Source organism: Pempheris klunzingeri, chromosome 2 (assembly GCF_042242105.1).
Source record: "Pempheris klunzingeri isolate RE-2024b chromosome 2, fPemKlu1.hap1, whole genome shotgun sequence".
In the NCBI taxonomy this organism is placed as follows: domain Eukaryota; kingdom Metazoa; phylum Chordata; class Actinopteri; order Acropomatiformes; family Pempheridae; genus Pempheris; species Pempheris klunzingeri.
The window spans coordinates 5,813,303-5,836,116 of NC_092013.1; the positions used below are offsets into that span (position 1 = coordinate 5,813,303).

Below are 22,814 nucleotides of genomic sequence, written 5' to 3' on the forward strand. Positions count from 1 at the left end.
CAGTGCATCACTGTTATGTCACTGAGAAGAAGCTTGCCAAGGCCCTTGTTACACCTGAGAGGATGTTATGGCTCAATCAAATCAGACACTTTGAGAAATATTTTCGCAGCTGTGGTTATATTTACCAAGCAGTGACATTAAACAAACAAAGCGTGTAAGCACACCGGGAGCCTCATCTCCTCACGCCCCTTAATGAGTTGCAGCTTCAGAGGAACTTACATTGTGGTCGCCGCGGTTTTGTTCCGCTGCTGTTCGCTATGGAGCCCGTTTCCCTCACGGTGCGTTTGCACGCCAGTCTGCAGCAGTCAGACTCGGCTTTTCCGCAATGAGCCGCGGCTCCGCTCCGTCGTTAATCCCTCTCATCGGTGGCTGGCCCCCCGGGAGCCCGGCTGCTGGGGAGTTTCGCAGTCACTCGCATTTCCCCGTTATTCATTCATAAAAGCGGCGGAGCCCGATACCGTCCCGAACCGACCGCAGTCAGAGGCGCACCGGACAGCCCAGCCGGCGGAGCAGCAGAGGGTGTCAACAACAGCGCCCATGGGCAGCAAATGCGCTAACAGACAAAACAAGTTGTCAGTCGGTAGGAAACACAATTAACGACGAGGGTGGGGAGGGTGTGGGGAGGGGGCGCGAGACCAGCCTCGCGCCTCGGTGTCCAAACCATATGAATGACGTCGGCGGATAAAACAAAGTCTCACTGGCAAAGAACAACCAGAGAGAGAGAGGGGAGAGAGAGAGAGAGAGAGAGAGAGAGAGGGGAGAGAGAGAGAGGTCGCGCCTGACTCAGCAACACGCACGCGCTCACACACGCGTAAAAGCAGCGTGCGCCAACACGCGCGCGCACACTCACACACGCGCGGGCGCACTCCCAACCTCACCAGGACCGTGCCGTGGACGTGACGTTGTTCGGTGTGCCTCTGTGCACCCAAACATAGTTTTACACCGTGAAGGCTTGAAGAACAAGAGCTTTTTATTCTCTGGTTAGTTCGGCACAGAGCGCATGTGTGCCAGTAACACACACACACACACACACACACACACACACACAATTAGAGGGACTGCCAAGAGATGCGAGCATGGGGTGCAATGTTAATGACAGCCATGATGAGTGTTAGGAGAGCATTTACTGATATAGCAAGAAAATACTTTCACTGGCTCTGGGGCTGTTTTGCTGTGGGAGTCTCTAGTAGATGAAATGTGATAATGAGATCTGGTTTTCCCTCCTGGACAAACTCCAGGGGCTCCAGAGCTTCTTTTTTTTTTTTTATGAGAGGAAGAATAGCTAAAGCCTTAAAGGTTTAATCACAGCCTCTTGTGTCATTCACAACCATGATGAATAATGCAAGACATAAAACCAACAGAGAGGATTCAGGCCTTGGATTTGGATGCCCTGCAACGCTGTAATTCCTCGCTGCTCGCATGCTGCGCGGTACTCTCCTCCTGGAGTAAGATGCTCTGGCCCTGCTAAGCAGTTTTCTCCAGTTAGTCTGCTCATTATCTTGACAAACAGCGCTCTACTTGACCTACTGCAAATGACCTCCTGCACATAATGGCCCCTGTCTTGTTTCAATTTCACTACACAATCATATTTTAATTTTTAATGAGTGCTAACTTTTCACTAGTGCTCAGTCCCGTCGCTCAGTGGTGGAAGACGTACACAGATCTTTTACTTTGGTTAACTGAAAGTGTTTAGACCTGCATTTAAAATGGTACTTAAAGGGAAACATTGCCACATTTCATGTGAGTGTCCAATAAATGATGTTGGTACTTGTCGTCACTTAGAGAAATAAAAACCTCAGTTTGTGCGATATTGACAGAGAAAAGTGGTTTTTCCTGGTCAGCAGCACTGACATTTGAGTCACTGGTGACCAGGAAGAGCTACAGCTTCTGGCCAGTTTGACATAGTGGTCATACTGTGTAATCACAACAATGGTGTTCGTCACATGATGCCATTAGGCCCTAAAGCCCTTTTTTCCATTGACTTACATTGTCAAAGAGGCGTCTGTAAATCAGTGGATACATATTTTTGAGCGTCACAATCTGCACAATGACTTGCTTCACTGTCAGAGTTTGATCTCTTCGGCCCAACAACATTTAGAAAGCAGAGAGAAGCTGCACGATTATGTCATTTTCTTCCCATTGAAGTCAGCTAAAAGGAAGGTAGCCGGCCCGGATGAGTCTGTGGAGCCCACGCAGCTCGTCTCATTGTGTCATTTCTTACAGCCTCTTTGGCTTCATCCACTGAGCAACTTTCAAAGGAATGAACAGAGCCCCGCCACCAACGCTGTATCCTGTTCCCTTCACAGTCCGTGGACCAATCAGCCTGTTCTGCTGCAAACAATTTCAGCTTTTCAGCTTTTACAGAGTCTTGTTTTTTTGTCATTTTTGAGCTGCTTGTGGCCGACACTAACATGGGAGGAGCAGGCGGTGAGCACTGAATCATGCATGGTAAAAGTAGGTGCACGGCTCCGCAAGCAGTATAACTCGGCTTTCTCGGTCATCACAGCACACACTGAGGTATTTATCGCTCATGTTTTCTACTTTTACAGTCAAAAGTGATTAGACTTCCATAGAAAAAGTGGCAAAGCTTCCCTTTAAGGAAAAAAGGAAATGTATCAACAACAACAACACATAAATAAAGAACCAAAAGTTAAAGTACTCATTATGGAGAATGGGCCATTTCAGAATAATATTATATTATTGTATCCGTTGCTCCATTGATGTGTTCACTGTACTGCTGCAGCTAGTGAAAGTGGAGCTGATTTAATGATTAATGCTGCTGGTTAACTTGTGAATTTCTCCCCTGGGGATCAATAAAGTCTTAATTTATTAATTAACCTGAATCTCAATATAAGTAACTAATAATCGAAGTTGTCGTGCACATCTAGTGGAATGAAAAGGAGAATGTTCGCCTCCCAATTGTAGTGGAGCAGAAGTAAAATAAATAAATGTATCTATTTACGATCCACCACTGTGACCCTGGCCCCAGTGCATTTCTTGATTGTATTCGAAGCGTCATATAGGCCAAGACTTCAGACTGCGTTGTGTGTTCGCTTTAGGCCGGCTACAGAGACCAGCATCATTCATGCACAGTGGAGCATCATGCCCCATAGCCTTTGTGTTCTCAACCCAAGCCGTGGCATTTGCAGTTTCAGGGCCACATCACTGTTAGCCTGCACTATGAGGACAGAAGAAAGGAAATAACCTGAATGAGACAAGCTGTCTTCAACCTTAACATCAAATGTTTTTGTTTTTTTTCTTTCACAGAAGTCGCATAAACAACTTCATGTTTGTATTATATAAATTTTAAGACTTAAGGCGTTACATTTATACCAGAATATAACAGAAGACGCTATCAATATGCATTATGGGAATCGTAGGAGCCAGTGTTTTTTAAGCTTGAAGTGATGATATTGTGCCTGCTGCTTTACTAATTAACCATTAATTAGTTATTTTTTCACTCGTTTTTTTTGTAGCAAGTTCCCTAATTTGGTGGAAGAGCTCTGCTAAATGGTTACAGTAATCCTTTAAGTACAGCAGCGCCACATCAAAATCATAACGTAGAAAAATGTAACAAAGGCACGTTTAGAAATATTAAAGTCCCAAGTCTCCTTAACTTCAGCTCTTGGTAACAGGAAGATGTTGAAGGTGAGACCAGAACCTGTAAATTGTTCTGTTCTTCTAAAACAGAGCGTGCAGACAGAGGCTGAAAACAGCTGCAGCAGCCACAGCTCATACAAGAAAAACAAAATGCGTTTTGAACATTAAACCATAAAACCTTTTATTGCAGGGATTCCAAAGTACAAACTTGAAAATGAACAGAATATTGGACCTTTAAAGGAATAGTCTGACATTTTGGTTAACACATTTACTCGCTTTCTCACCGAGAATTAAATGAGAACGTTGAATTTCCACATAGCAAGGTTTTTCACTGTCACTGAGTTCAAGGACAAGAAACATTTCACAACTATCTATCTGACAAATCTCCACAGCCTGTGACCTGATATTCATGTTTTCTGATATTACCTGAGGGACATGGATATTATAAAACAAAAAGGCCAATATTGTGGTATGATCTTTGTATTTTACATTAATGATTTTCCACTTTCGGACATCATCGATCAGTATAAACCTATTGATCTGCAGAAGGATGAGCCGCTGTGGGAAGGCCTTTTTCTACCTCATGCCACTGCCCAGTTTGACAGCAGAGAATCAGAAATTAAAATTAATTCCAACAAAAAGTATTTAGCAAACTAGATCATGGTTTAGAGATGCATAAATCCAAATAAAATGTTGATAACAAACAACTAGTGAGCCACAAATAAAGCAATTTGAATTTCTTGACACATTAACGCTCATTAAAGGCACTACTGATTACTTGAGGTAGGGCACAAAATGCATGTCGTGAAACATCTGGCATCCTCTCCATACAGTCATCATACGATCATTTAGACGAGATCAGGGGAGAAAAGAGGAGACTGCACTATGTTTTCTTCTTCTCAGCTGCCTCCACTTTGGCCCTCTCCACCTTTCCCTTCTCTCCCTGGTAGAAATCCGACTCGATCCAGCTCTTGTCCTCGGAGAGCTTCACATAGACATCCCCGTTGGTCTCAGTGACCGTGTGGACTCGCTGCTTCACTCCCTTGGAGTACCATATGGGCACAGACGGCTTCACCAGGGGGTTGGTGCCCTTGTATATGGCCTCCCCTTCGGCAAGGGTGATCTTGTACTTATGTTTTGGACAAATTATGCACATCTTGCCGTCAAGTTCCTGTGAGGGTGTTGAAAGAAAGCAGGTAAACGACCTCATGTGGGATAAGTGTGGGTCATTTAGGCCCTACAACATTAGCATAACATTATATTAATGTTATGCAGGTTTCACATCTTAATTACAGGATTCCTCTGTGGCTCAGCTCAGCTGTTGCCTTTAGGATTTTAGCGCAGATGGAGCAGCCTGTGGAAGCACGACTGTGATTAAAACTCAAAAGTACAGTCTAGTGCTATAATCGGCCTTCTTTCCTCTGGGTCAGACGGAAAACACCCTCTAATATCTTAAATGAAACGCAAACCTCACCTCAATGTCTCCATTCTGCAGCATTCCCGCAGCATCTGTCCAGAGGGCAGAGGATCAGTGTATTGCAGAATAAGCAAACAGTTTACAGCACGCTAACCTTTTGCTGACTGGATGCATTTTCAGAGGTGCAAAAATGTTCTATGGATAACAAAGTGAAGCAGCTGAGCCTTAAATGTCCCCTGACAGGATTTCTGTACTTATGTTTAGAATTGGCACAGTGAAAGTAAGCGGAAGCAGAAGAGGATCTGCACTCACGGTAGCAGTAAGAGTCCATAGCATAAAAGACTCCCTGGTGGTGGACGATCAGTAAATCCCGACCCTCTAGTGTTCTGAAAGAGCGCTTCGCTTCAATCAGTTCATCCTTCTTTCCCACAAAATGAGGCCCTCCTGTGGGCTGCTCCTTCTCCTGCATGGCTCTGTGAAATCCTGTTTAGAAGGCAAACAGGATATATTTAGTTAGTTCACATCTCAAAGAATCGTGTTGTTTTTCATTACCAAATCACAAGGTTGGTTGTAACTATCCTGAAATCAATGCCATCCCTGCGGTGCTGTAATTATGCTCTATTTCTGGGTGAAAACTTCAATTTAAATCTCAACTGCATATGAAAAGTGTGGCTTTTGGATTTGTCACTGGGATTATCGTGTCAGAACCTCCCATCACAGTTGTCAGCTTAAATTAAGTCCACAACACCTCCAGAACATTCAGCTTGAAGGATCCACGCGGGGACATCTCTTGGCACCGATCAGCTCGACTCCAAAATACTCAGACCTGCAATATTAATCTCTAATATTTGTCTTACCATCACTAGTTTGTCTATTTTGCTTGTGATGCGTACGCTAAAAACATTATAGTAGGTCAAACAACTGCCTCATTATTACAGTATGAATGACCAACATGAAGTGACACAAGTGGGCCACATATAATGACAAAAAAACCTACAGATTTGACTCTCATCGTTGCACAAAAGTGCTCGTCATTTACAGGCCACAATCTCACATCCACGTGTAATCTCTGTGACAGTACTAAAAATATCCGGATGCAGGGGAACCTGACCGCAAGTGTGATTCATGTATTGTGGAGTGCAATAATGAGCACTTTAGTGCAGGCTGAGTAAATACGTTAGTAGTAGCAGCAAAAGTCAAATGTCCTGAGGCCTCTGGCTAAACCGCAGACAGCTACGTGCTGTGATGGAGGGAACAACAGCAGAGCAAGAACAAGTGTTTATGTTGGGAAAACAACACGTTTTCTTTAAGTGAGCCCCAAAGGAAAACTGGTTTCATTTGCAGATATCCTTCAGAATGACATCTATCCTGTCTGTCTGCCTTTCTGTCTGTCTGTCTGCCTTGTCTGCCTGCCTGTCTGTCTGTCTGTCTGTCTGCCTTGTCTGCCTGGCTGTCTGTCTGCCTTTCTGTCTGTCTGTCTGTCTGCCTTGTCTGCCTGCCTGTCTGTCTGCCTTGTCTGCCTGTCTGTCTGTCTGTCTGTCTGTCTGCCTTGTCTGCTTGTCTGTCTGTCTGCCTTGTCTGCCTGCCCGTCTGTCTGTCTGTCTCTCTGCCTGCCTGTCTGTCTGTCTGCCTTGTCTGCCTGTCTGTCTGTCTGTCTGTCTGCCTTGTTTGCCTGTCTGTCTGTCTGTCTGCCTTTCTGTCTGTCTGTCTGCCTTGTCTGCCTTTCTGTCTGTCTGTCTGTCTGCCTTGTCTGCCTGTCTGTCTGTCTGCCTTGTCTGCCTGCCCGTCTGTCTGTCTGTCTGCCTTGTCTGCTTGTCTGTCTGTCTGCCTTGTCTGCCTGCCCGTCTGTCTGTCTGTCTGTCTGTCTGCCTTGTCTGCTTGTCTGTCTGTCTGCCTTGTCTGCCTGCCCGTCTGTCTGTCTGCCTGTCTCTCTGCCTGCCTGTCTGCCTGTCTGTCTGTCTGCCTGTCTGTCTGTCTGCCTTGTCTGCCTGTCTGTCTGTCTGTCTGTCTGTCTAAACCATCTCCCTGGATATTTTTTACTCAAAAGTGACAAAACATGCATTTTGGGAAAGGTTTTTTTCTTTACCTTGAAACTCAGCAGCGGCGTCTCCTCTGTCAAGATGAACAACTGCACCGCTGACAGCTCGTCTGGCGTGTGAGGGAGGCCCCATCTCTGTTATCTTCAGACTCAAGCTGCCTGCAGTTGGTCTTATCTGCGTTGGGTACATGTCTAATCTGTCTCTCACAGCCGCAGCAACTATTTATTTGATTGTGAATTATTATTATTATTACTATTATTATTAGACTTTTATTGTCCCAGGGGGGAAATTCTTTTTCACAGCACTGATTCTGCTTGACAAACTGACAGTCAGACGGTAGACATGACAACACGACAACAGCAGACTTAACAATACTTCACAAGACAACACTTCCCACTACCTTTACACATAGAAAAACACCAACAGAGCAAACAGCCATAGTCACACTCAGCGGGGTCTGATGTTCAGGACTGTTATGACAGCAGGAATCAGAACTATGGAAGTTTATAATAAAAGCATTTATTTAATCTGTCATTGCAAGATGTTTTTCATCCGTTTATATGTATATATGTGTGTATATGTGTGTGTGTGCGTGTGTGTATATCCATCCATCCATCCATTATCTATACTGCTTATCCCCAGGGGTCACAGATTGGCAAAGGCAATATCATTTAAGGCTTTTCAATCCACCTGTTTTCTTTACATATTAGGAAAGTAACTTACATTTACTCAAGCATTGAGTATTTCCAGTTTCTGCTATATTTCACTGCATGTATTAGCAGTGCAGCTATGGTCACTAATTACTTTTTATACACAAATACACAAAAACTACACGTTATTCAATCAGTATCAGATCAACATAGCAGCATACAAAGTTGTTACAACAGAAAACAACAATCCATAATGCTGACAACGATCCATTAATACCACATAATACTTTATTCGAGGACTGTATATCAATCATATATGACCACAATATAATAATATACCTGAATTAAGCCATTTTGCATAATGAGAACTTTTACTTAGCTTGACTTAGGTATTTGAATCTTTCTTTCACCATAAATAAAATACTATCGCTACAAGTAGCCTTCTGTAAAAATAAGTTTTTTTCAAAGCGGAACCTTTTGTGCCCGGACCGTCTTGGAGGAGGACCGGACTCATTTCTCAGAGCACCGCTGAGCCCCGCCGAGTTTCACAGCCGGTGAGAAACAACCTGGTCCCAGTCAGGTCCTGTCCCGGGGACCAGAGGGTAAGTTTGTCACATTTTAAAGTAAATTTTAAGTAACACACCAATGTTTGACATATCAGAGAGCAGCAAGCTAAGTTAGCTTAGCTGCTAGAAATACTGACATATAAACAACCTTGCTGTTAGCCAACACACATACTGTTCGTCTTTAGTTAGTCAAATATTTGGTGGCTGTGTTTGCTGGGGAAGCTTCGGGGGAGGGGAGTGACCGTCCTGCCTGTGTTCAGAAAAGAAACCTCAATCGATAATAGTCAAGGCTCAGGGTGTAGTATTTGTATTTTTTCATACCAAGCTAGCTCAGTGCTGACCTCTTCCTGGTTGTCTCCTCAGCAGGGGGCGGAGATAAAAGGCTGAGGTGTGTCCAAGCACCTGCTGAAGACAGTATGTGTTATTGGTGAATGATAGGGATTTGTATTTATGTAAATATTTATTGTTATTCATTCTTTATATTCTATTTTTGTATCATGCTATGTAAGTATTTATTATGGTGGTTTTGGTCCCAACTAAGTGGTTTTATCTGCAGAGGTACCTGCAGCTTGGGGGTCTATAAGGCAGTAGATAGATGCTTTTTAGTAGTGGTTGGTGCAAAATTGTGAGAAAGTAATAATATGAAGCTTTTAAAGGTTTTTCTTTTTACCTCACAAGAGTTTTTTCATGTGACATTACGAGGTGATCCGGGGAAATGGGAACAGTCGTGGTCCCCACAAATGCAAAGTGTCACACTTTGAGGAGCACAGCTTGAAGCAGTATGTGTTTTGTATGTGAATTTGTCGAACAGGAAGATGGCGGTGCGAGCTTGTGGCTTCATAGTGTTTCGTCGTCTAGCCAGCTGTGTCCCACCAGCAGACAACATCGAGTACCTCCTCTTGCAGACGTCATATGGGGAGCACCACTGGACCCCCCCCAAAGGTGTGCACATGTTCAAAAACACTACATTTTTCATGAAGTTAATGAGAGAGATCAATGAGCTAAATACAACTTGTAAAGCTTCAAGTTTTCTTTGTGCCAGTTATGTCTAACCTGTTCACCATCAGGTCATGTGGACCCCGGTGAGGACGACCTCACCACGGCTTTGAGAGAGACCAAGGAGGAGGCAGGACTGGGGGGGGAGCACCTGAAGGTGCTCGAAGACTTTGTGCAGGAGCTGCGCTACGAGGTGCGAGGCAGGCCCAAAGAGGTGCTGTACTGGCTGGCTGAGCTGAGAGACCCGGGGACGGCGGTGACGCTGTCTGACGAGCACCAGGACTACCGCTGGGCCCGGCTGGAGGAAGCCTGCATCCTGGCTCAGTACAAAGACCTGCAGGACACACTGAGAGCAGCGCACAGACACTTGGGGGCTCAGCAGGACAAACAGTGATGAACCAGAATGTAGGCTGTGCAGATGGGATGATTACAGAAGGAAAATAACTGTGTTCTGGCATGTGTGACTCTCAGACCTTAGTCGGTAGTCTTTAGTCTTTCTCACAGTTGAATCTGTTTAAATACTGTCTATAATGCACTGTATAATACATGGCTGAACAGGTTCCCTTTTGTTAAAACAAAAGTGAACAGGGAGGAAATGAATTGATGCTTAAAAAACAAATTACAGATTTGATTTTAGTCACTGCACAAAAACACTCTGAACCCTCCAAGTCATACGTACTGAGATTAAATACATAAATGTTTAAAATGTAAACAAATTAAACCACAAAACTTTGTCAAGAAGAAAAAAAACAAGGAGATGGACACGCTCATCGTTTCTGGAGCTCAGAGGAACAGCGTAAACCTAAAGAGAACAATGTGTTTTAATACTGTTGCATCTGTCTGTCGGTGGAATAAAATGTCCTCCAAATAAATAGAACAGGATTTGCGCATGTGGATATTTCTAAAATATTTTAAAATGTATAAAATCTATTCACTCATAAAAACATGATGTCCATTATTGCAGTAAAAATAACTTTAGAGATAAAAATAACCGGATAAAAATAAATTGTAAGCAGTGGATGGTGCCACAGGGTGGGGACAAAAACAAGAAAACTTTACAACAGAGACTAGAAAACACTACAAGCTGTGCAAGAAGCAGCATATAAATAAAAGAGAGATCCACCTGTTATTTATAGTTCCTGTCCAGAAATTAAAAACCAGTGATGAAAATCATGGGGTCATAACGTTTAAGAGAGAATTATCACGCATTGATTCTGGGTTATTGTACACATTAACATGAATGTCAGACAATGAGTATTAGGTTAGTTTGGGTTTTCAGAGGTGATTTACTAAACTATATATTATATAGACCTTAGTAAACTAATGAAACCTCTTGTAAAATTTGAGTGTGGACACTTAGCAGTGACATTACCAGATCTTATTTACTTCATGTGGTGTCTGTCCTCGGCTGATGAAGGGTTAGTTCAGCAACTCTTCAGTGAGAAGCAAGTGGTTTAAGACAAGAAATAATACACCTGAAACCAGCCTGCACAGGCAAAACATCCTCATTCTGAGGTGAGATTTGAGTGAGCAGTGGTTTCATCTTCAGTCAGCATGGACGCTGTTAATAATCTGGAAAAAATCAAGCCATTCAACAGTCTAACAGTGTGGTGAAAGCAACCTATTCTATATCGATCAAGTGTAAAATAAACCAGAAAAGCTTTAAATAGCACATTTTATCCACTGTCCTCATTGTCTTACAAGCAAAAGGTAATATTTAAGGAGGACTTAAAAGTTGCCCCCGGCTTCCCCTCCACACAGGGACATGTTCTGCTCTCAGTGTCATGCTGCAGGATTACATTAATAGCCTCAGCTGAAGGGATGAAATAAGGGTAATTAAAGAAGCAAACGTGGTCTTTCAACTCATAAAGCAGAATGGGAGCGCTCACTTCAATTAATAGACTCTTTTCTTCGGGGTATTTTGCAGACACGCAGGAAACACGTCACCTTTCATGAGGTACACACAGAATACTGTGAAGTAACACAACGTCGAGCATTAGCTGAAATACTGCTTTAAGACCCATCATTGAACCAGTAATTAATTTCATGCCTGGTAGAGCATAAAAGCTCCTCTCCCAGTGATAAAAGACGACTAATTGTTCTGAATTGAAATTACAGTTCTCTTCACGATTTAACATTTTTCTCTGCAACCTGGTAGTTTGTGTGTCATCTTATAATAAGGTTGGAATGTCTTAAAATCATCTACACACATTCAAAGCTATGTGCAGAAGTAGATAACCACTCAGGTATGTTTCTATGTAATTTGCGTGAACAGCACTTAAAGCTTATACGTTCATTATAACCCACTAATAGTCCATGCAGCGTGTAAATAAGGTGAAAACCTTCCAGCAGGCGTCGCTGACATACTGTTTTATTTTGAATGATTTTCCATCTTAACCACAACAACTGTATGCCTCCATTTGCATATCACTCCTAATTTTACTCCAAAAAAAAACCAAAAAAACAACTTCCTGTGTTCTCAGTTCTCCATGACGTGTGGGCTTAGCAACAGGTATCAAAGCTGTATTGCAAACAAACCCAACAATGTATTTTTTTTGTTGTTGTTTTTTTTTTGTTTTTGTTTTTTACAATAGAAACTTTATGAGTGACATTTGCATCCTCACGAACACAAAATAATGAGGGGAGGAAAAAAAAATGACGTGAACTCAAAGAAACCAACCAGGACAGCATTAACATCAATAGGTGTGAACACGTTGTGGTAGCATTGTGGAGGCGCGCAGGTCAGTCCGTGAAGTGTGTGGCCCACGTGAAGGATCACACTTCAAAAAAAAAACAAAAAAAAAACACACACACACTTGTGCACACACATGCTCACACACACACACACACACACACAGGTTAAATGAACTAAATGATTCATTCAGTCTTGTATGTAATAGTGTGTATGGAGTGACATCTCAACATGTCGGGACTGCGGACCTTTTTAGTGAGTCGTTTCTTAGGTTGAGTTTGGAAATCATCAACATCCCTCAGAGCCTTTCCTCCACTTGCCCTCATTATAAAATCAAGGCATACATTTCAGTCAAAAAAAAAGAAAAAAAAAGGAGGATTTCAAGAGTGAAGAAGTCTAAACTTGACCGTTGAACTGCTTTTAGAAAGCCTACACTATGTCTAGACTTAGTCTATGTCTAGACAATAATGCAGATTCTGATTTCTAAGTTTGAGATGAGAGGCAAAACTTGGCCTTAAAGCAATCGTTCAACATTTTGGGAAACAAACTTATTTGCTTTCTTGCTAAGAGTTAGTCGAGGAGAGTGATGCCACTGTCGTGTGTGTCTGTTGCACGCAGCCGGTTAGCTTAGCTTAGCACAAAGACTGGAAACAAAGGGAAACAACTAGCCCGGTCCTGTCCAAAGGTAGACTGCAGGAAGTCACTGCTCTCGGCCAAGAAATAGTCTCTCACATAAACCCTGGTAAAATCACAAACTTTCCTTTGTACATTTTTTTAATGTGTTCATTTGTGAGCTATAAAAGTGCTGGTAGGCAGATTTTGTTACCTTCTGACAGAGCTAGGCTAGCTGTTTTGAGTCCTTGTGCTAAGCTAAGCTAAGCTAAGCTAAGCTAAGCTAAGCTAACTGGCTTCATATTAAAAGGAACAGTTTGACATTTTTGGGAATACACTAATTTCCTTTTTCACAGAGTTTGATGAGAAGATTGTTTCTCATCTTTGTGCAAAGCTAAGCTAACATTAGAGTATTATAGATCCTCTCATCTAATTCTCTGCCACAAAGCAAAAAACTGTATTCACCCAATATGTCAAACTCATCCATTAGCAGACAGACATGAGATTGGTACATTTCATTACTATGATTTTACTTTAATATGGTGAGGGATGGGCAAAAAATGGGAAACCACGTCAAGAAAAGTTCAGAATCTCTAACATCTATCCACTTCTTCTTGTGCCTTGATATCAAATCCATTAAAAAGCCGGTTCTGGAGTGGATTTCCTCTTGTCATCCTCCACAGAATCCAGTCTCTGTGAGCCTCCAAAGCACAGGCCCAGGAGGAAATGTTTCACTCCTCTGGCTTCACATTAAAACCCCAAAAGGTATCTCTCAAAGAGTTTACTCAAACAGCGTGAAATCCACCACATGCATCCATTGCATAGTCTTTAAAATGAACGGCTGTGGGGCTGTACTTGGTTTCCTTGGCATAGAATCCGTCCATTTGAATCAAAGGTTTGCGAAGCGCTCAGCCGCGTTGAAAAGGGCAACAGATTCATGCGCACAACGATAAAACACAGCTCAAAATGTGCGGTTTACTTGATGCCATACAAGTAATATGAGTCACATTATGCTGTTCAGTGTCCAAAAGTTTAATACTCAGAGGGTGGTTTTTTTTTCTTGTTTTTTTTTTTTTAAATCTCAGTTAATCTCAACCTCAGTTAATTCACGCCTCCCAAAACAGCATTACACACACAGTGCACACACACACACTGAATGTTTTCTCAACTGGACAAAGTCCTAAAGGTCATTTGGGCAAACTCACTTGTGTGACTGAAGTCTGCAGCAGTTCCACAGAGACAGGAACAAGAAAACCCTGACATTGTAGTCACTAGATGAATAGTAAATGTAAATACGTACGCACACACACACACACGCACACACGCACACGCGCACACACACACACACACAGATAACTGGCAATCAGTGTCGAATTCATTCAAATTCAAATGTGTAGCTAAGCTGCATGTAGATTCTGTCCCTGTCGATAAACAGATTCTGGATGTGGTGTAGCACAGTAACAACGTCCAATTTTCACTAGGTTGCATTTAAGCTTAAGTTGGAGTCACGGCGCAAAAACTTAACATTTTCACATCTATCGCAACATAATGTGAGCATTGTCTCGAGGAGAAAGTCCCTACAGGTGTACTCTTAATTTTTTTTTTTTGTAATTTGACTCTAGCCTACCAAGAAGAAAACACCTTAAAAAGGATCCTAATCAGGACCAGCAGCAACACTCAGTCACGTGTAAACATGCTGGCGTTGGGATTTGAGACTTTCAGTTCGCTCTCTGCACTCTAAAACCACCCGGTGATGCAGAAAGTAAGAAAAGGAGGTGGAGGTGAGGAGCAGTTTGTGTGTTAAGTTTCTCTTCGACTGTTTTTTTTTTTTTTTTTCTCTCTCAGTGAAAGTCTGTTGAGGCCCTGAGGTTTAAGAGGCAGAGAGAGGTGAAGGAGGAGACGTGAGAAAAAGGTCTTAACCTTGCTCACCCCCAACCAAATGACGTCGCTGTGAGGGGATCATGAGGGAGCCATTGTGACTGAAGACACTACTCGAGGAGGGTCCAAAGCACTGGAGTCACGGCAGAGTCTGCAGGTTTAAGTTGATTTGCATCAAAGTCAAACAGACAAGTCGTGAGGGGGACAGAGCGATTCTGCCACGGGACGCGCCGATGGACAGTGACACGGCGAGCCGGCCAGCTCATCGACCGGTTAATGAGCCAAACCGTCTGTCCATTAGCCAGAGTGTCTGAGCCCTCCCAGGAAATACAAGGGACAAGTCAGGGAGAACAGAAAAAAAAAACAAAAAAGAAAACAGCAACAAGTGAAGACACGGCAGAGAGAGCCAATCCTTTAACACAAAAACATACGATCTGACATGGACGAGCCAGACGAAGAGCCGTCCAGCTACAGTGGGGTTCAACAGACCACCACAAGGACAGTTTCATCATTTATCAAAAACCGAGACACTCTATTTACTATTTTTGAAATGAGTACCACATTATTTAGAACTAACGTTATTTTTACATTTGGGAAATGCTTTTCAAATACAGGTATATATGATGGAAAGATACGATGTCAATCATGGTCTTTTTATAACAAACGATATGTTCCTGTTACTACTGGTAATGCCTGAACATAAAAAAAAACAACTCTGATTAAAGAGCTGGAACCAGACAGACCTAGACACATCTCCGTGGTATAAAGCCAACATCTTCGTGAGCCAGAACTTTGTCTGCATCCAAGATGCAAAGCCGACACAACACAGACAGTCTCACTCCGGCTGACGAAACTACACTTAAAAAGCCAACAAACTGCAGCAGTTACTGAACCACTTCCTTAATGGCGAAACAAGTCTAGCACGGGTTCAGCAATACTGAAATTTCACTGGTGAAGACTTGAAGAAGCTCTCGTTTACAAAAGAAATCGAATTCGTGGCTGTAAGTGAACAACTCACAGTGCAGCATGAGCGAAAGAGTCATACAACAGGGTGTAAAAACTAGAGTTCAGCATGATGGAGGAAAGATTCAGGTGTGAGGATGTTTTTGCCTTGTTTGGAGTCACTAACATGATTAATCGCACACTGACCATCGAGCGCTACGGCTCTACGCCGCAGAAGCATGCCATCTGATCTGGTTTAAAGCACTATGGAAGAGGGTGGATCCTCAACCTCCTCAATGGGAACATTGAAGGATGTGAACTATAACTAAACATCAAACAGTGCTGGAATAACTTCAGTTCTTAAACTCTGCAAAACATCTGATGCCGGACAGAGTGCAAGCTGTAATTAAGGCAAACGGTGGAAACCCCAAATTCTGACTCTCGGTGAAAACAGTACCAACAAACTTTGGCTAAACACGTATGTAACAGCATCCAAAGTACTACTTGACCGATTTATATTAGTTTAATAAATGATGAAAAGTTTTTGGCAGTAGACCTTTGACCCCACTGTATCTGTAAACACACACGCACGCACACACACACACACACACACACACACACACACACCCACGCACGCACACTGAAAATTGTAACGTAACACGTAAAAGAGGGAGGGTGGTGGGGGAGTTGGCAGGGAGGAGTTATCATCCAGGTCATCATGAGTCTTCGTTGCCAGAGTCGTCTTGGTTGTCGTAACGTCTGGTGGACGTCCCGCCGTCCTCCGCGGCGCTGATCCCGCCGGCTTCGCCTACAGACTCCATCTCGCTCTCGTCCTCCTCCTCGTCCTCCTCCTCCATGTCGTCGTCGTAGAGGTCGTCATAGAGAAGGTCTGAACTGCTGTCCTGGGAGGGAACCCTGGTCTGGACGCAGTACTCCGCCAGCGTGGTCGGCACCTTGACGCCATCTCGCTCAGCCTCCGCCGCTGTTGACATCACCTGCTTCCTGTAGGCAGAATAGTAATAAAATCAGATGGACTAACTTAAAATACAGTTTTTTGGTGCGCGTACTCTGTTCATGGTTGAAATACTCTATATTGCCAATTACCTGATAATCTCTGCATACTCCTTGTCCTTGCCTTTGCTGTCCCTCCATTTACGAAACATAACAGATGCATCCACATTGGCAGGGGAGAAGGTGTTGGGCTCATTGAGCAGAGAGATCACGCTAAGCAGGATAGTCCTGATGATGAAGGAACGGCAGACAAACACACACACACAGACAGAAAATGAGGACACTCCGGTATGAGATCATGTCATTTGTAGGAGAGAAAAGCTCTGCGCAGGCTTTCTGAAACCAAATAGGCTTCATTCCAGCCCAGACAGAAGCGTTAATTCACCTCTTTCCCCTTGTGGCTCAATTACACACCGACCCAATCTGGTGAGGCTTTCAAATCCAGACTCAGCACTTTAGCTCTAGTCCTCCACAAAACCAGTCTTGCTGACATTTTAATTCACAGGATATTCTGAACGCTACCCTGCAGTCGTGTCTTGAGGTGAGCAAAGAACAAAGGAATGCTGAAACTGTGCTGTTACTTCATACTTTTCCAATTTGCAGTTTAAAAATTACATTGGATTTATGATGTTTGTACATCAGGTGACGTTTCATGTGGAGACTATGGAGGAGTCGAACTGGGGATGTTGCTGTTATGTGCTATGTGTGTTAACTGTTTGGTTGCCACCATACCCTCAGCTTTCTTATATTATATTCTATATTCAAGAACAGGAGGTACAATGTGCATGAGTGGTGAAATAAATGCCCATACTGTATTCAAAGTCACATAAAAGCTATAAAAGACAATATGTCTAGCTTCAGGTTAAGGTGCACACAGTAGCAGCACTATATTTGCACTATCCCTTTTAAATTATTCTTCTGTACATTGCCCTCTTTTTTTTAGATTTATAATTGTTTTTCTATTTTTTTTATTCTTGTGTCTATGTGGAGGGAAACGAACAAAGTAAGAATTTCATTGCTCAGTGTCACCATCGTGTTCTTACTGTGCACATGACAAATAAACATCTTGAGTCTTGAATCTTGAATCTAGCAGAGTAACCTCATGAGGTAGGTGGATTTGCAAGGTCACCAGCACGTCTATATCCATCTCGCCAGTCTTCAAGTTATGCGTTTGTAGCCAAACCCCAGTAGTTTGGACCAATCATCCTGAGCGATGAGCAGGATTTAGATGTGACGACAGCGAGAAGCTACCGTTCGTTTGAGGACAACAATGCTGCCCCCGAAGAGGTTAATATTGATGCTGCTAAAGCATCGGCTTTATCTGAACCGGAGAGAATTTCCTTACTGAAAGCAGACCAAACACTTCACAGGCAAGAGCAAGAGTTTTAACCACGTTTACATGGCTTGTTGATCTGATGGTTCATCCACTCACCTGCCAAGTATTCTCTGAACATGCCCCTTTACAAACTGTTTCTGCGGACGACTTCCCAGATGGCTGTGCTATAAGCCATCTGGTGTGTTAGGTAAGCAGCAGAGGTTAAAGAGTGCAGACTACCTGACGTTCTGGGTGGGGTTCCACCGTTCGGAGGGTAGCTCCCCGCTCTGAGGGTCATCGACAGGAGGGTGCAGGATGGAGATGCACACATCTCCATTCTGGAAAGAGAACAAAACACATATCTGTCATGAAAACACGAAGGGGTCTACATTTAGCATTTACATTTTGATAACGGTATATGTGCCAAAACCCTGTGTGAAAGCATTTTATAACAGACACAAAATGTCTTACCTCATAGATGTTTGGGTGCCACATCTTGGTGAGGAAGCGGAAGGTTGGTGGGGAGTACGGGTAGTCAACAGGGAACTTGATGTGAGCCTGGGAGAACAAACAGGCTGAGAGTCAACAGTTTTACAGACAGCTAAACCTGACTACCGCCAGGTTTACATCCTTCGAGCCCGTTGGCCTCAGCTTGAGGTTGGAGGGATCCCAGCGAGATGTGAGCTGATGTTTTGGTGCAAATGTGGAATGTAAAAAAAAAATAAAAATACACTTCATACATCTAACTAAACAAAACACATATAAATCTGTAGACATAGTTTCTCTTGTGAGACAAATTAAATTCTTCCTTCATGCTTCTTAGAGCAAAAATAAAGCGAAACAACGATTTGCATTGTAGATTTTAAAGACCCCCTTTGGTGAAAATCAAGTTTTTAGCCTTGTTGTGTTTTTAATATGCATATCAAAACATATCAGCAGCAAAATAAGGGCTGAGCGTGACTGCTTTAAACCTGCAGTGTACCAACGAATTCAGCCAGGCGGGGTTTCATATGTCACAGACCTAAGGAACCAATCCCTTTCATGGAAGCGGTGACGCTTTACATATCATAGGCCAGGTGTAGTTTCTTAGCATAATTTTGCAAGCTAGCGAAGTTTCACAGCTTTAGAAACGATGATAGAGATGTGTTTATTTCTTAGGGTACATATTTACAGGCTGGGTAATGTGTATTTGGAGATCATGAAATTTGTCCAGACCGTCCATGTCTGGATGTGTGAACGATTACAGATCTGTTGCAGCGTTGTTGTCCTCGTGTTTATTTTATTCCATTTTGTACTGACGTGGACTTATGTTTCTGAAATAAAGTTAGAATGATGATGATGAAATACAGTTTGAAAAGTAAGCTCACAACCTCACAAGCTGACAATTAACAACTATTCAGCTGCAAAGGAAACTTCCCGTATCCTTTCATATGAAACAAGTCACGACAGGGAAATATATCATTCACATCATTCAATCACACCGTGAAGCAGCCGACATTCATGTTATCAGTCATTTCAAATTAATTTCCATAGAGCCAAACTATGTAACTAGCAGGTGATGTAACAGTTGGTGCCTCTGGTTGTGTTTTCTTTTCAGAATATTGCGCAATTATCTAGGTGAAAGGCTCGTGGGCTTGGGTGTGTGTAACACCACCCCACTCAGATAGGACTATCACTACTGCACAACTGGCCACAACACTAGTTCAACCTCAGGACACACACAGGTGTCATGACACTCTGGTAGAAATGTCAGAGATCAGTGTCCATCATCCTGGCATACAGACGCATGTCCAAACATCTTATCCCTGTTCCAAATAACTATGGAATAACCCACTGTGCTACGGCAGCCATGCAGGATTTAGCAGCAGAAATAAAGCTATATAGCGACTCTACTTCTTTTCTCCCACCGACATGCCATTAAATGCAGATCAATCACACCCTAGCAGTCAAGGCATTCCTTTCTGTACCATACCACACTCAACATAACGTCTTGAGCATTATTTTTATTACTGTAGTCATGTGGGTGTCACAGTGATTCAGGAGTGAGCACTATTTGCTTCAAAGCAAGAGGATTTTTGAAAGTGTCAGCAGGCTCTGAGTTACATGTCACGTGTCTCGTTAACAGACATGCATGTTAGGTAAAATCTGAAGCTCTAGCTATGGCACCAATTGCACAGGAACAGGGATACCTCCCCTGTTCTCCCCTGAGGTCTCTCCCATCGTTCTTCCTGTTTTTGTGAGCGAGGGTTGTCCTTATCTGACTGCAGGGTTAAGTGATATGAGGGTGTAATAAGATATGATGCACAGATTGTCAAAATCCCTCTGAAACAAGCGTGTGAACTATCAGTTCTGTTAAACTCATTTGACTTGACCTGACGATAGATAACTGAAGGATGTCACTGTAGAGCCACAGCATATCATAATCAGCGATAATCAGCTGCGTGAGTAGACAACAGCGACGTCCTCGCTGTATTATTTTGGCATTCCTGGAAGGATACAGCGTCATCTGCACTGACCCAGCTTGAATGCAGACACTCACTGTACTGCATTTAGTTCAAGATGTCTCACTGAATAAGTAACATGAAAGAAAGGAAGATGAGGCTAATCATGCCCTTCTCTCTTACTCTTTCTCTGTGCTGAGATGCCATTTATATCGGTCTCACTGCTAAAAATAGCTTTCTGAAGCACAACCATCATACAGTGAGGGGGGGCTGGACAAGGAGAGCGGGTGGGGGGGGGGGGGGGGGACAGGGCAGAAAACCTAAAAAAAAATTAAGAAAAATGAATGGCTGCCTGAAAATGGTTTAAAACTGAACAATTCTTCGACAGTTTATAGAGGTGAGCCAGGCCATTGCTGAATTACAGTTTTTAAAGTGCAACATCCATTATAATAACACTTTACTTGGTCTGACACGTTGAGTTCAAACACAGTCGCTGTCAGTGAACTACCTGGCTGTTTTCCAAGTTGCAGTAACATCCTATGTATCCTGCTTGGGAAGAAAACTCACCCAGGATCCCATTTGCACAGTATACATACAGTAAATATAATCCCCTGCGAGTGATTAGCGTCTTAAATGTGTCTCATTATCTAGACACAGTGCCGTGTTTGGACTGTCATGAATTCATAACTCAAATTCCTGCTCTTTTCGGTATTAGAAAGCCGTGCCCCACCTTGAAGTAGCCTCCCTCGTACAGGGTGTTTGGGGGTCCGAAGATGGCCACCTCCCAGTTGTAGAGGTCAGACTCCTCCACCAGAGTGATGCGGAAGCCCTCCACCGGCTGCTCCTGCAGGGACTTCAGCTCCATCATCAGGGCCTTCTGGGAACTAGGGGTTGCCTGGTGGGCCATGTTAATCCCACTTCTGACACCAGTGGCCGCAGACCGACCAGTGGGTGGTGTGGGGGGGTTACGGCAGAGTGGAAAGAAAAATGATGGACTTAATGACACGGTCAGGACGCTGCTTGGAATTTCATAGATGCAACAATTCATTATTAGTGAGGACTGAAGCAGCAACACCTCCAGTCTGTCAGCTCTGATCGTGCTGACATTAGTCTTTCTAGAACATGTTGGGACAAAAGGAGCAGCAAACCTGAACAGACAACAGTCCTGCTGGTAAACTGACCTTCACATAAAGAATTTAGACACAAACAGGATATGTGGCCTGCAGAGCTAGCTCAGGTCAGTGCTTTAGTTCGCAGGCCCTTTATGGGGGGGAGAAAAAGCAAAGTTAATAAAAAGTGTTTACCTCCGTCTCCTTGCACTGTAATGTGTATTCGTGTCGTTACAGCTGAGAACTGGACGGTAAAGTCATTGGGTGTCCATGCTAGCCTGGCTATGGCTTGACAAAGAGACAGTGACAGGAGCAGTGGGTTTTCTGCTAAAGCCTATGGCTGGTCCTCGTGTTGTGTTTCCGAAATTCTTTGTGTGCCAGTGTTGACAGTTGACATGGAGCTAATATCAGTGTAAGTCACCGTCTCCTGTGGCTCATTCTTGGGCTCCAAAGCGGGAACTCGCCCTCCCTGACATCCCTCCGTGCCGCTGGTTCGGTTCGGGCAGGCGCTCAGCTGATCCCTGCTTGTTTATGTTTGTTTATCTGCTCTCTGGCTGTCTCAACTTCTCCACACGTCAGCTAAATCCCCACCGAGCAACTTCGTTCAAATGGAGCAGCCCCTCTGCTCTCCACCGTCCCCTCCGGCACAGTGGCAGCGTAAAAGGCTAATGAATACGAGCCCACGGTCGCGAAAAGGACAGTAAGTGAGAGGTTTACACTCGCCAAATACACTGGATTTCATCGATTTTTATTTTCCTCCCATCGGTGCTTCCGGCTATCGAGTGCGCGTGTCTGCAGAACGTCAAGCACGTAAGGGTGAACGTGACGTGCGCGCACTCGATGCAATAAAATAAAAAATAAAAAAACGCAAACAAAACAATAAAACATGTTAATAAATAAAAATAACAGTTAGGACAATAATATATGTGTATTTATTACAATTTTATGGTTTTTAAAAAATTATTACCATTATCATTCAAAAGTAGGTGTACCCCATTTTCTTTGATGATAACATTCATATATTTCCATAAGCATCACTTCATTGATCAGCAAAATCACATAAAATCCCAGTGTAACATTTAAATTCCATGTTGAATTTGAAACATTGTTAGTTTTGACTTTTGTGAAGTTTGAATAACACATCAGCTGCTTGACTTTAGGTCTCTGGTTTCTACAGAGATTGCATAGCTAATTATCTTAATTTGTAATTTATCTAATTAGTTAATTTCACATTGGTAGTGGTAAGAAGTTATGTATTAAACATTATTCAACAATTATATGCCTCTTATAAAATTGTAATCAATGTAGGCCTGTACTGTTACAGTGGTATTTGTTATCTATGGTGTAGTGAGTTTATGGAAATGTTGAGAAACACTTTGCATATGCTGCTATTGCCTCTAGTTCACCAAAATGGGTTAAATGAGTAATTTATCTGAGTAGATTAGTTTTCCACTTTATCTCTATAGCCTAACTGATTACATCATTTAGTGTACTCCACTGACATCATTTTGAAAGGGCAGGCTGTTTTGATAGTTTTACAGTTTAT

At 43.0% G+C, this 22,814-nt stretch overlaps 3 protein-coding genes across 4 annotated transcripts; 1 reads left to right on the forward strand and 2 right to left on the reverse strand.

Moving 5' to 3' along the window:
• Nucleotides 1–3,792: 3,792 nt before the first annotated feature.
• On the reverse strand, nt 3,793–7,157 carry rfesd (Rieske (Fe-S) domain containing). Its single transcript, XM_070845821.1, has 4 exons — nt 7,104–7,157; nt 5,330–5,500; nt 5,075–5,109; nt 3,793–4,771 (listed from the first exon to the last, which is right to left on the reverse strand). Exons 2-4 carry the CDS (start codon nt 5,484–5,486, stop codon nt 4,484–4,486), a joined length of 480 nt encoding a protein of 159 aa, XP_070701922.1. The 5' UTR covers nt 5,487–5,500; nt 7,104–7,157; the 3' UTR covers nt 3,793–4,483.
• Nucleotides 7,158–8,231: 1,074 nt separating this feature from the next.
• Nucleotides 8,232–10,145, forward strand: nudt2 (nudix (nucleoside diphosphate linked moiety X)-type motif 2). Its single transcript, XM_070847861.1, has 3 exons — nt 8,232–8,308; nt 9,084–9,214; nt 9,340–10,145. Exons 2-3 carry the CDS (start codon nt 9,088–9,090, stop codon nt 9,660–9,662), a joined length of 450 nt encoding a protein of 149 aa, XP_070703962.1. The 5' UTR covers nt 8,232–8,308; nt 9,084–9,087; the 3' UTR covers nt 9,663–10,145.
• A 1,484-nt stretch (nt 10,146–11,629) lies between these two features.
• ube2r2 (ubiquitin-conjugating enzyme E2R 2) lies at nt 11,630–22,019 on the reverse strand. 2 transcript variants are annotated; one of them, XR_011585411.1, is made up of 7 exons: nt 21,464–22,019; nt 20,890–21,079; nt 18,190–18,276; nt 17,959–18,056; nt 16,497–16,631; nt 16,002–16,394; nt 11,630–15,965 (listed from the first exon to the last, which is right to left on the reverse strand). XR_011585411.1 is itself a non-coding variant. In XM_070843591.1 (6 exons), exons 2-6 carry the CDS (start codon nt 21,064–21,066, stop codon nt 16,109–16,111), a joined length of 783 nt encoding a protein of 260 aa, XP_070699692.1. In that variant the 5' UTR covers nt 21,067–21,079; nt 21,464–22,019; the 3' UTR covers nt 11,630–16,108. The 2 variants fall into 2 exon arrangements, 1 of the variants encoding a protein (XP_070699692.1); XM_070843591.1 differs by having other exon boundaries at nt 11,630–16,394.
• Nucleotides 22,020–22,814: the final 795 nt, after the last annotated feature.

What these genes read in the sequence shown, in the direction of transcription:
- nudt2 (XM_070847861.1), top strand. Translation starts at nt 9,088, where the DNA reads ATGGCGGTGCGAGCTTGTGGCTTCATAGTGTTTCGTCGTCTAGCCAGC. An exon ending in CCACTGGACCCCCCCCAAAG is followed by an intron (nt 9,215 to 9,339) that starts GTGTGCACATGT and finishes GTTCACCATCAG; the next exon opens with GTCATGTGGACCCCGGTGAG.
- rfesd (XM_070845821.1), bottom strand. Translation starts at nt 5,486, where the DNA reads ATGCAGGAGAAGGAGCAGCCCACAGGAGGGCCTCATTTTGTGGGAAAG. An exon ending in TATGGACTCTTACTGCTACC is followed by an intron (nt 5,110 to 5,329) that starts GTGAGTGCAGAT and finishes CCCTCTGGACAG; the next exon opens with ATGCTGCGGGAATGCTGCAG. An exon ending in TGCAGAATGGAGACATTGAG is followed by an intron (nt 4,772 to 5,074) that starts GTGAGGTTTGCG and finishes ACACCCTCACAG; the next exon opens with GAACTTGACGGCAAGATGTG.
- ube2r2 (XM_070843591.1), bottom strand. Translation starts at nt 21,066, where the DNA reads ATGGCCCACCAGGCAACCCCTAGTTCCCAGAAGGCCCTGATGATGGAG. An exon ending in GGCACCCAAACATCTATGAG is followed by an intron (nt 18,057 to 18,189) that starts GTAAGACATTTT and finishes TTCTCTTTCCAG; the next exon opens with AATGGAGATGTGTGCATCTC. An exon ending in GAGTATGCAGAGATTATCAG is followed by an intron (nt 16,395 to 16,496) that starts GTAATTGGCAAT and finishes TTCTGCCTACAG; the next exon opens with GAAGCAGGTGATGTCAACAG.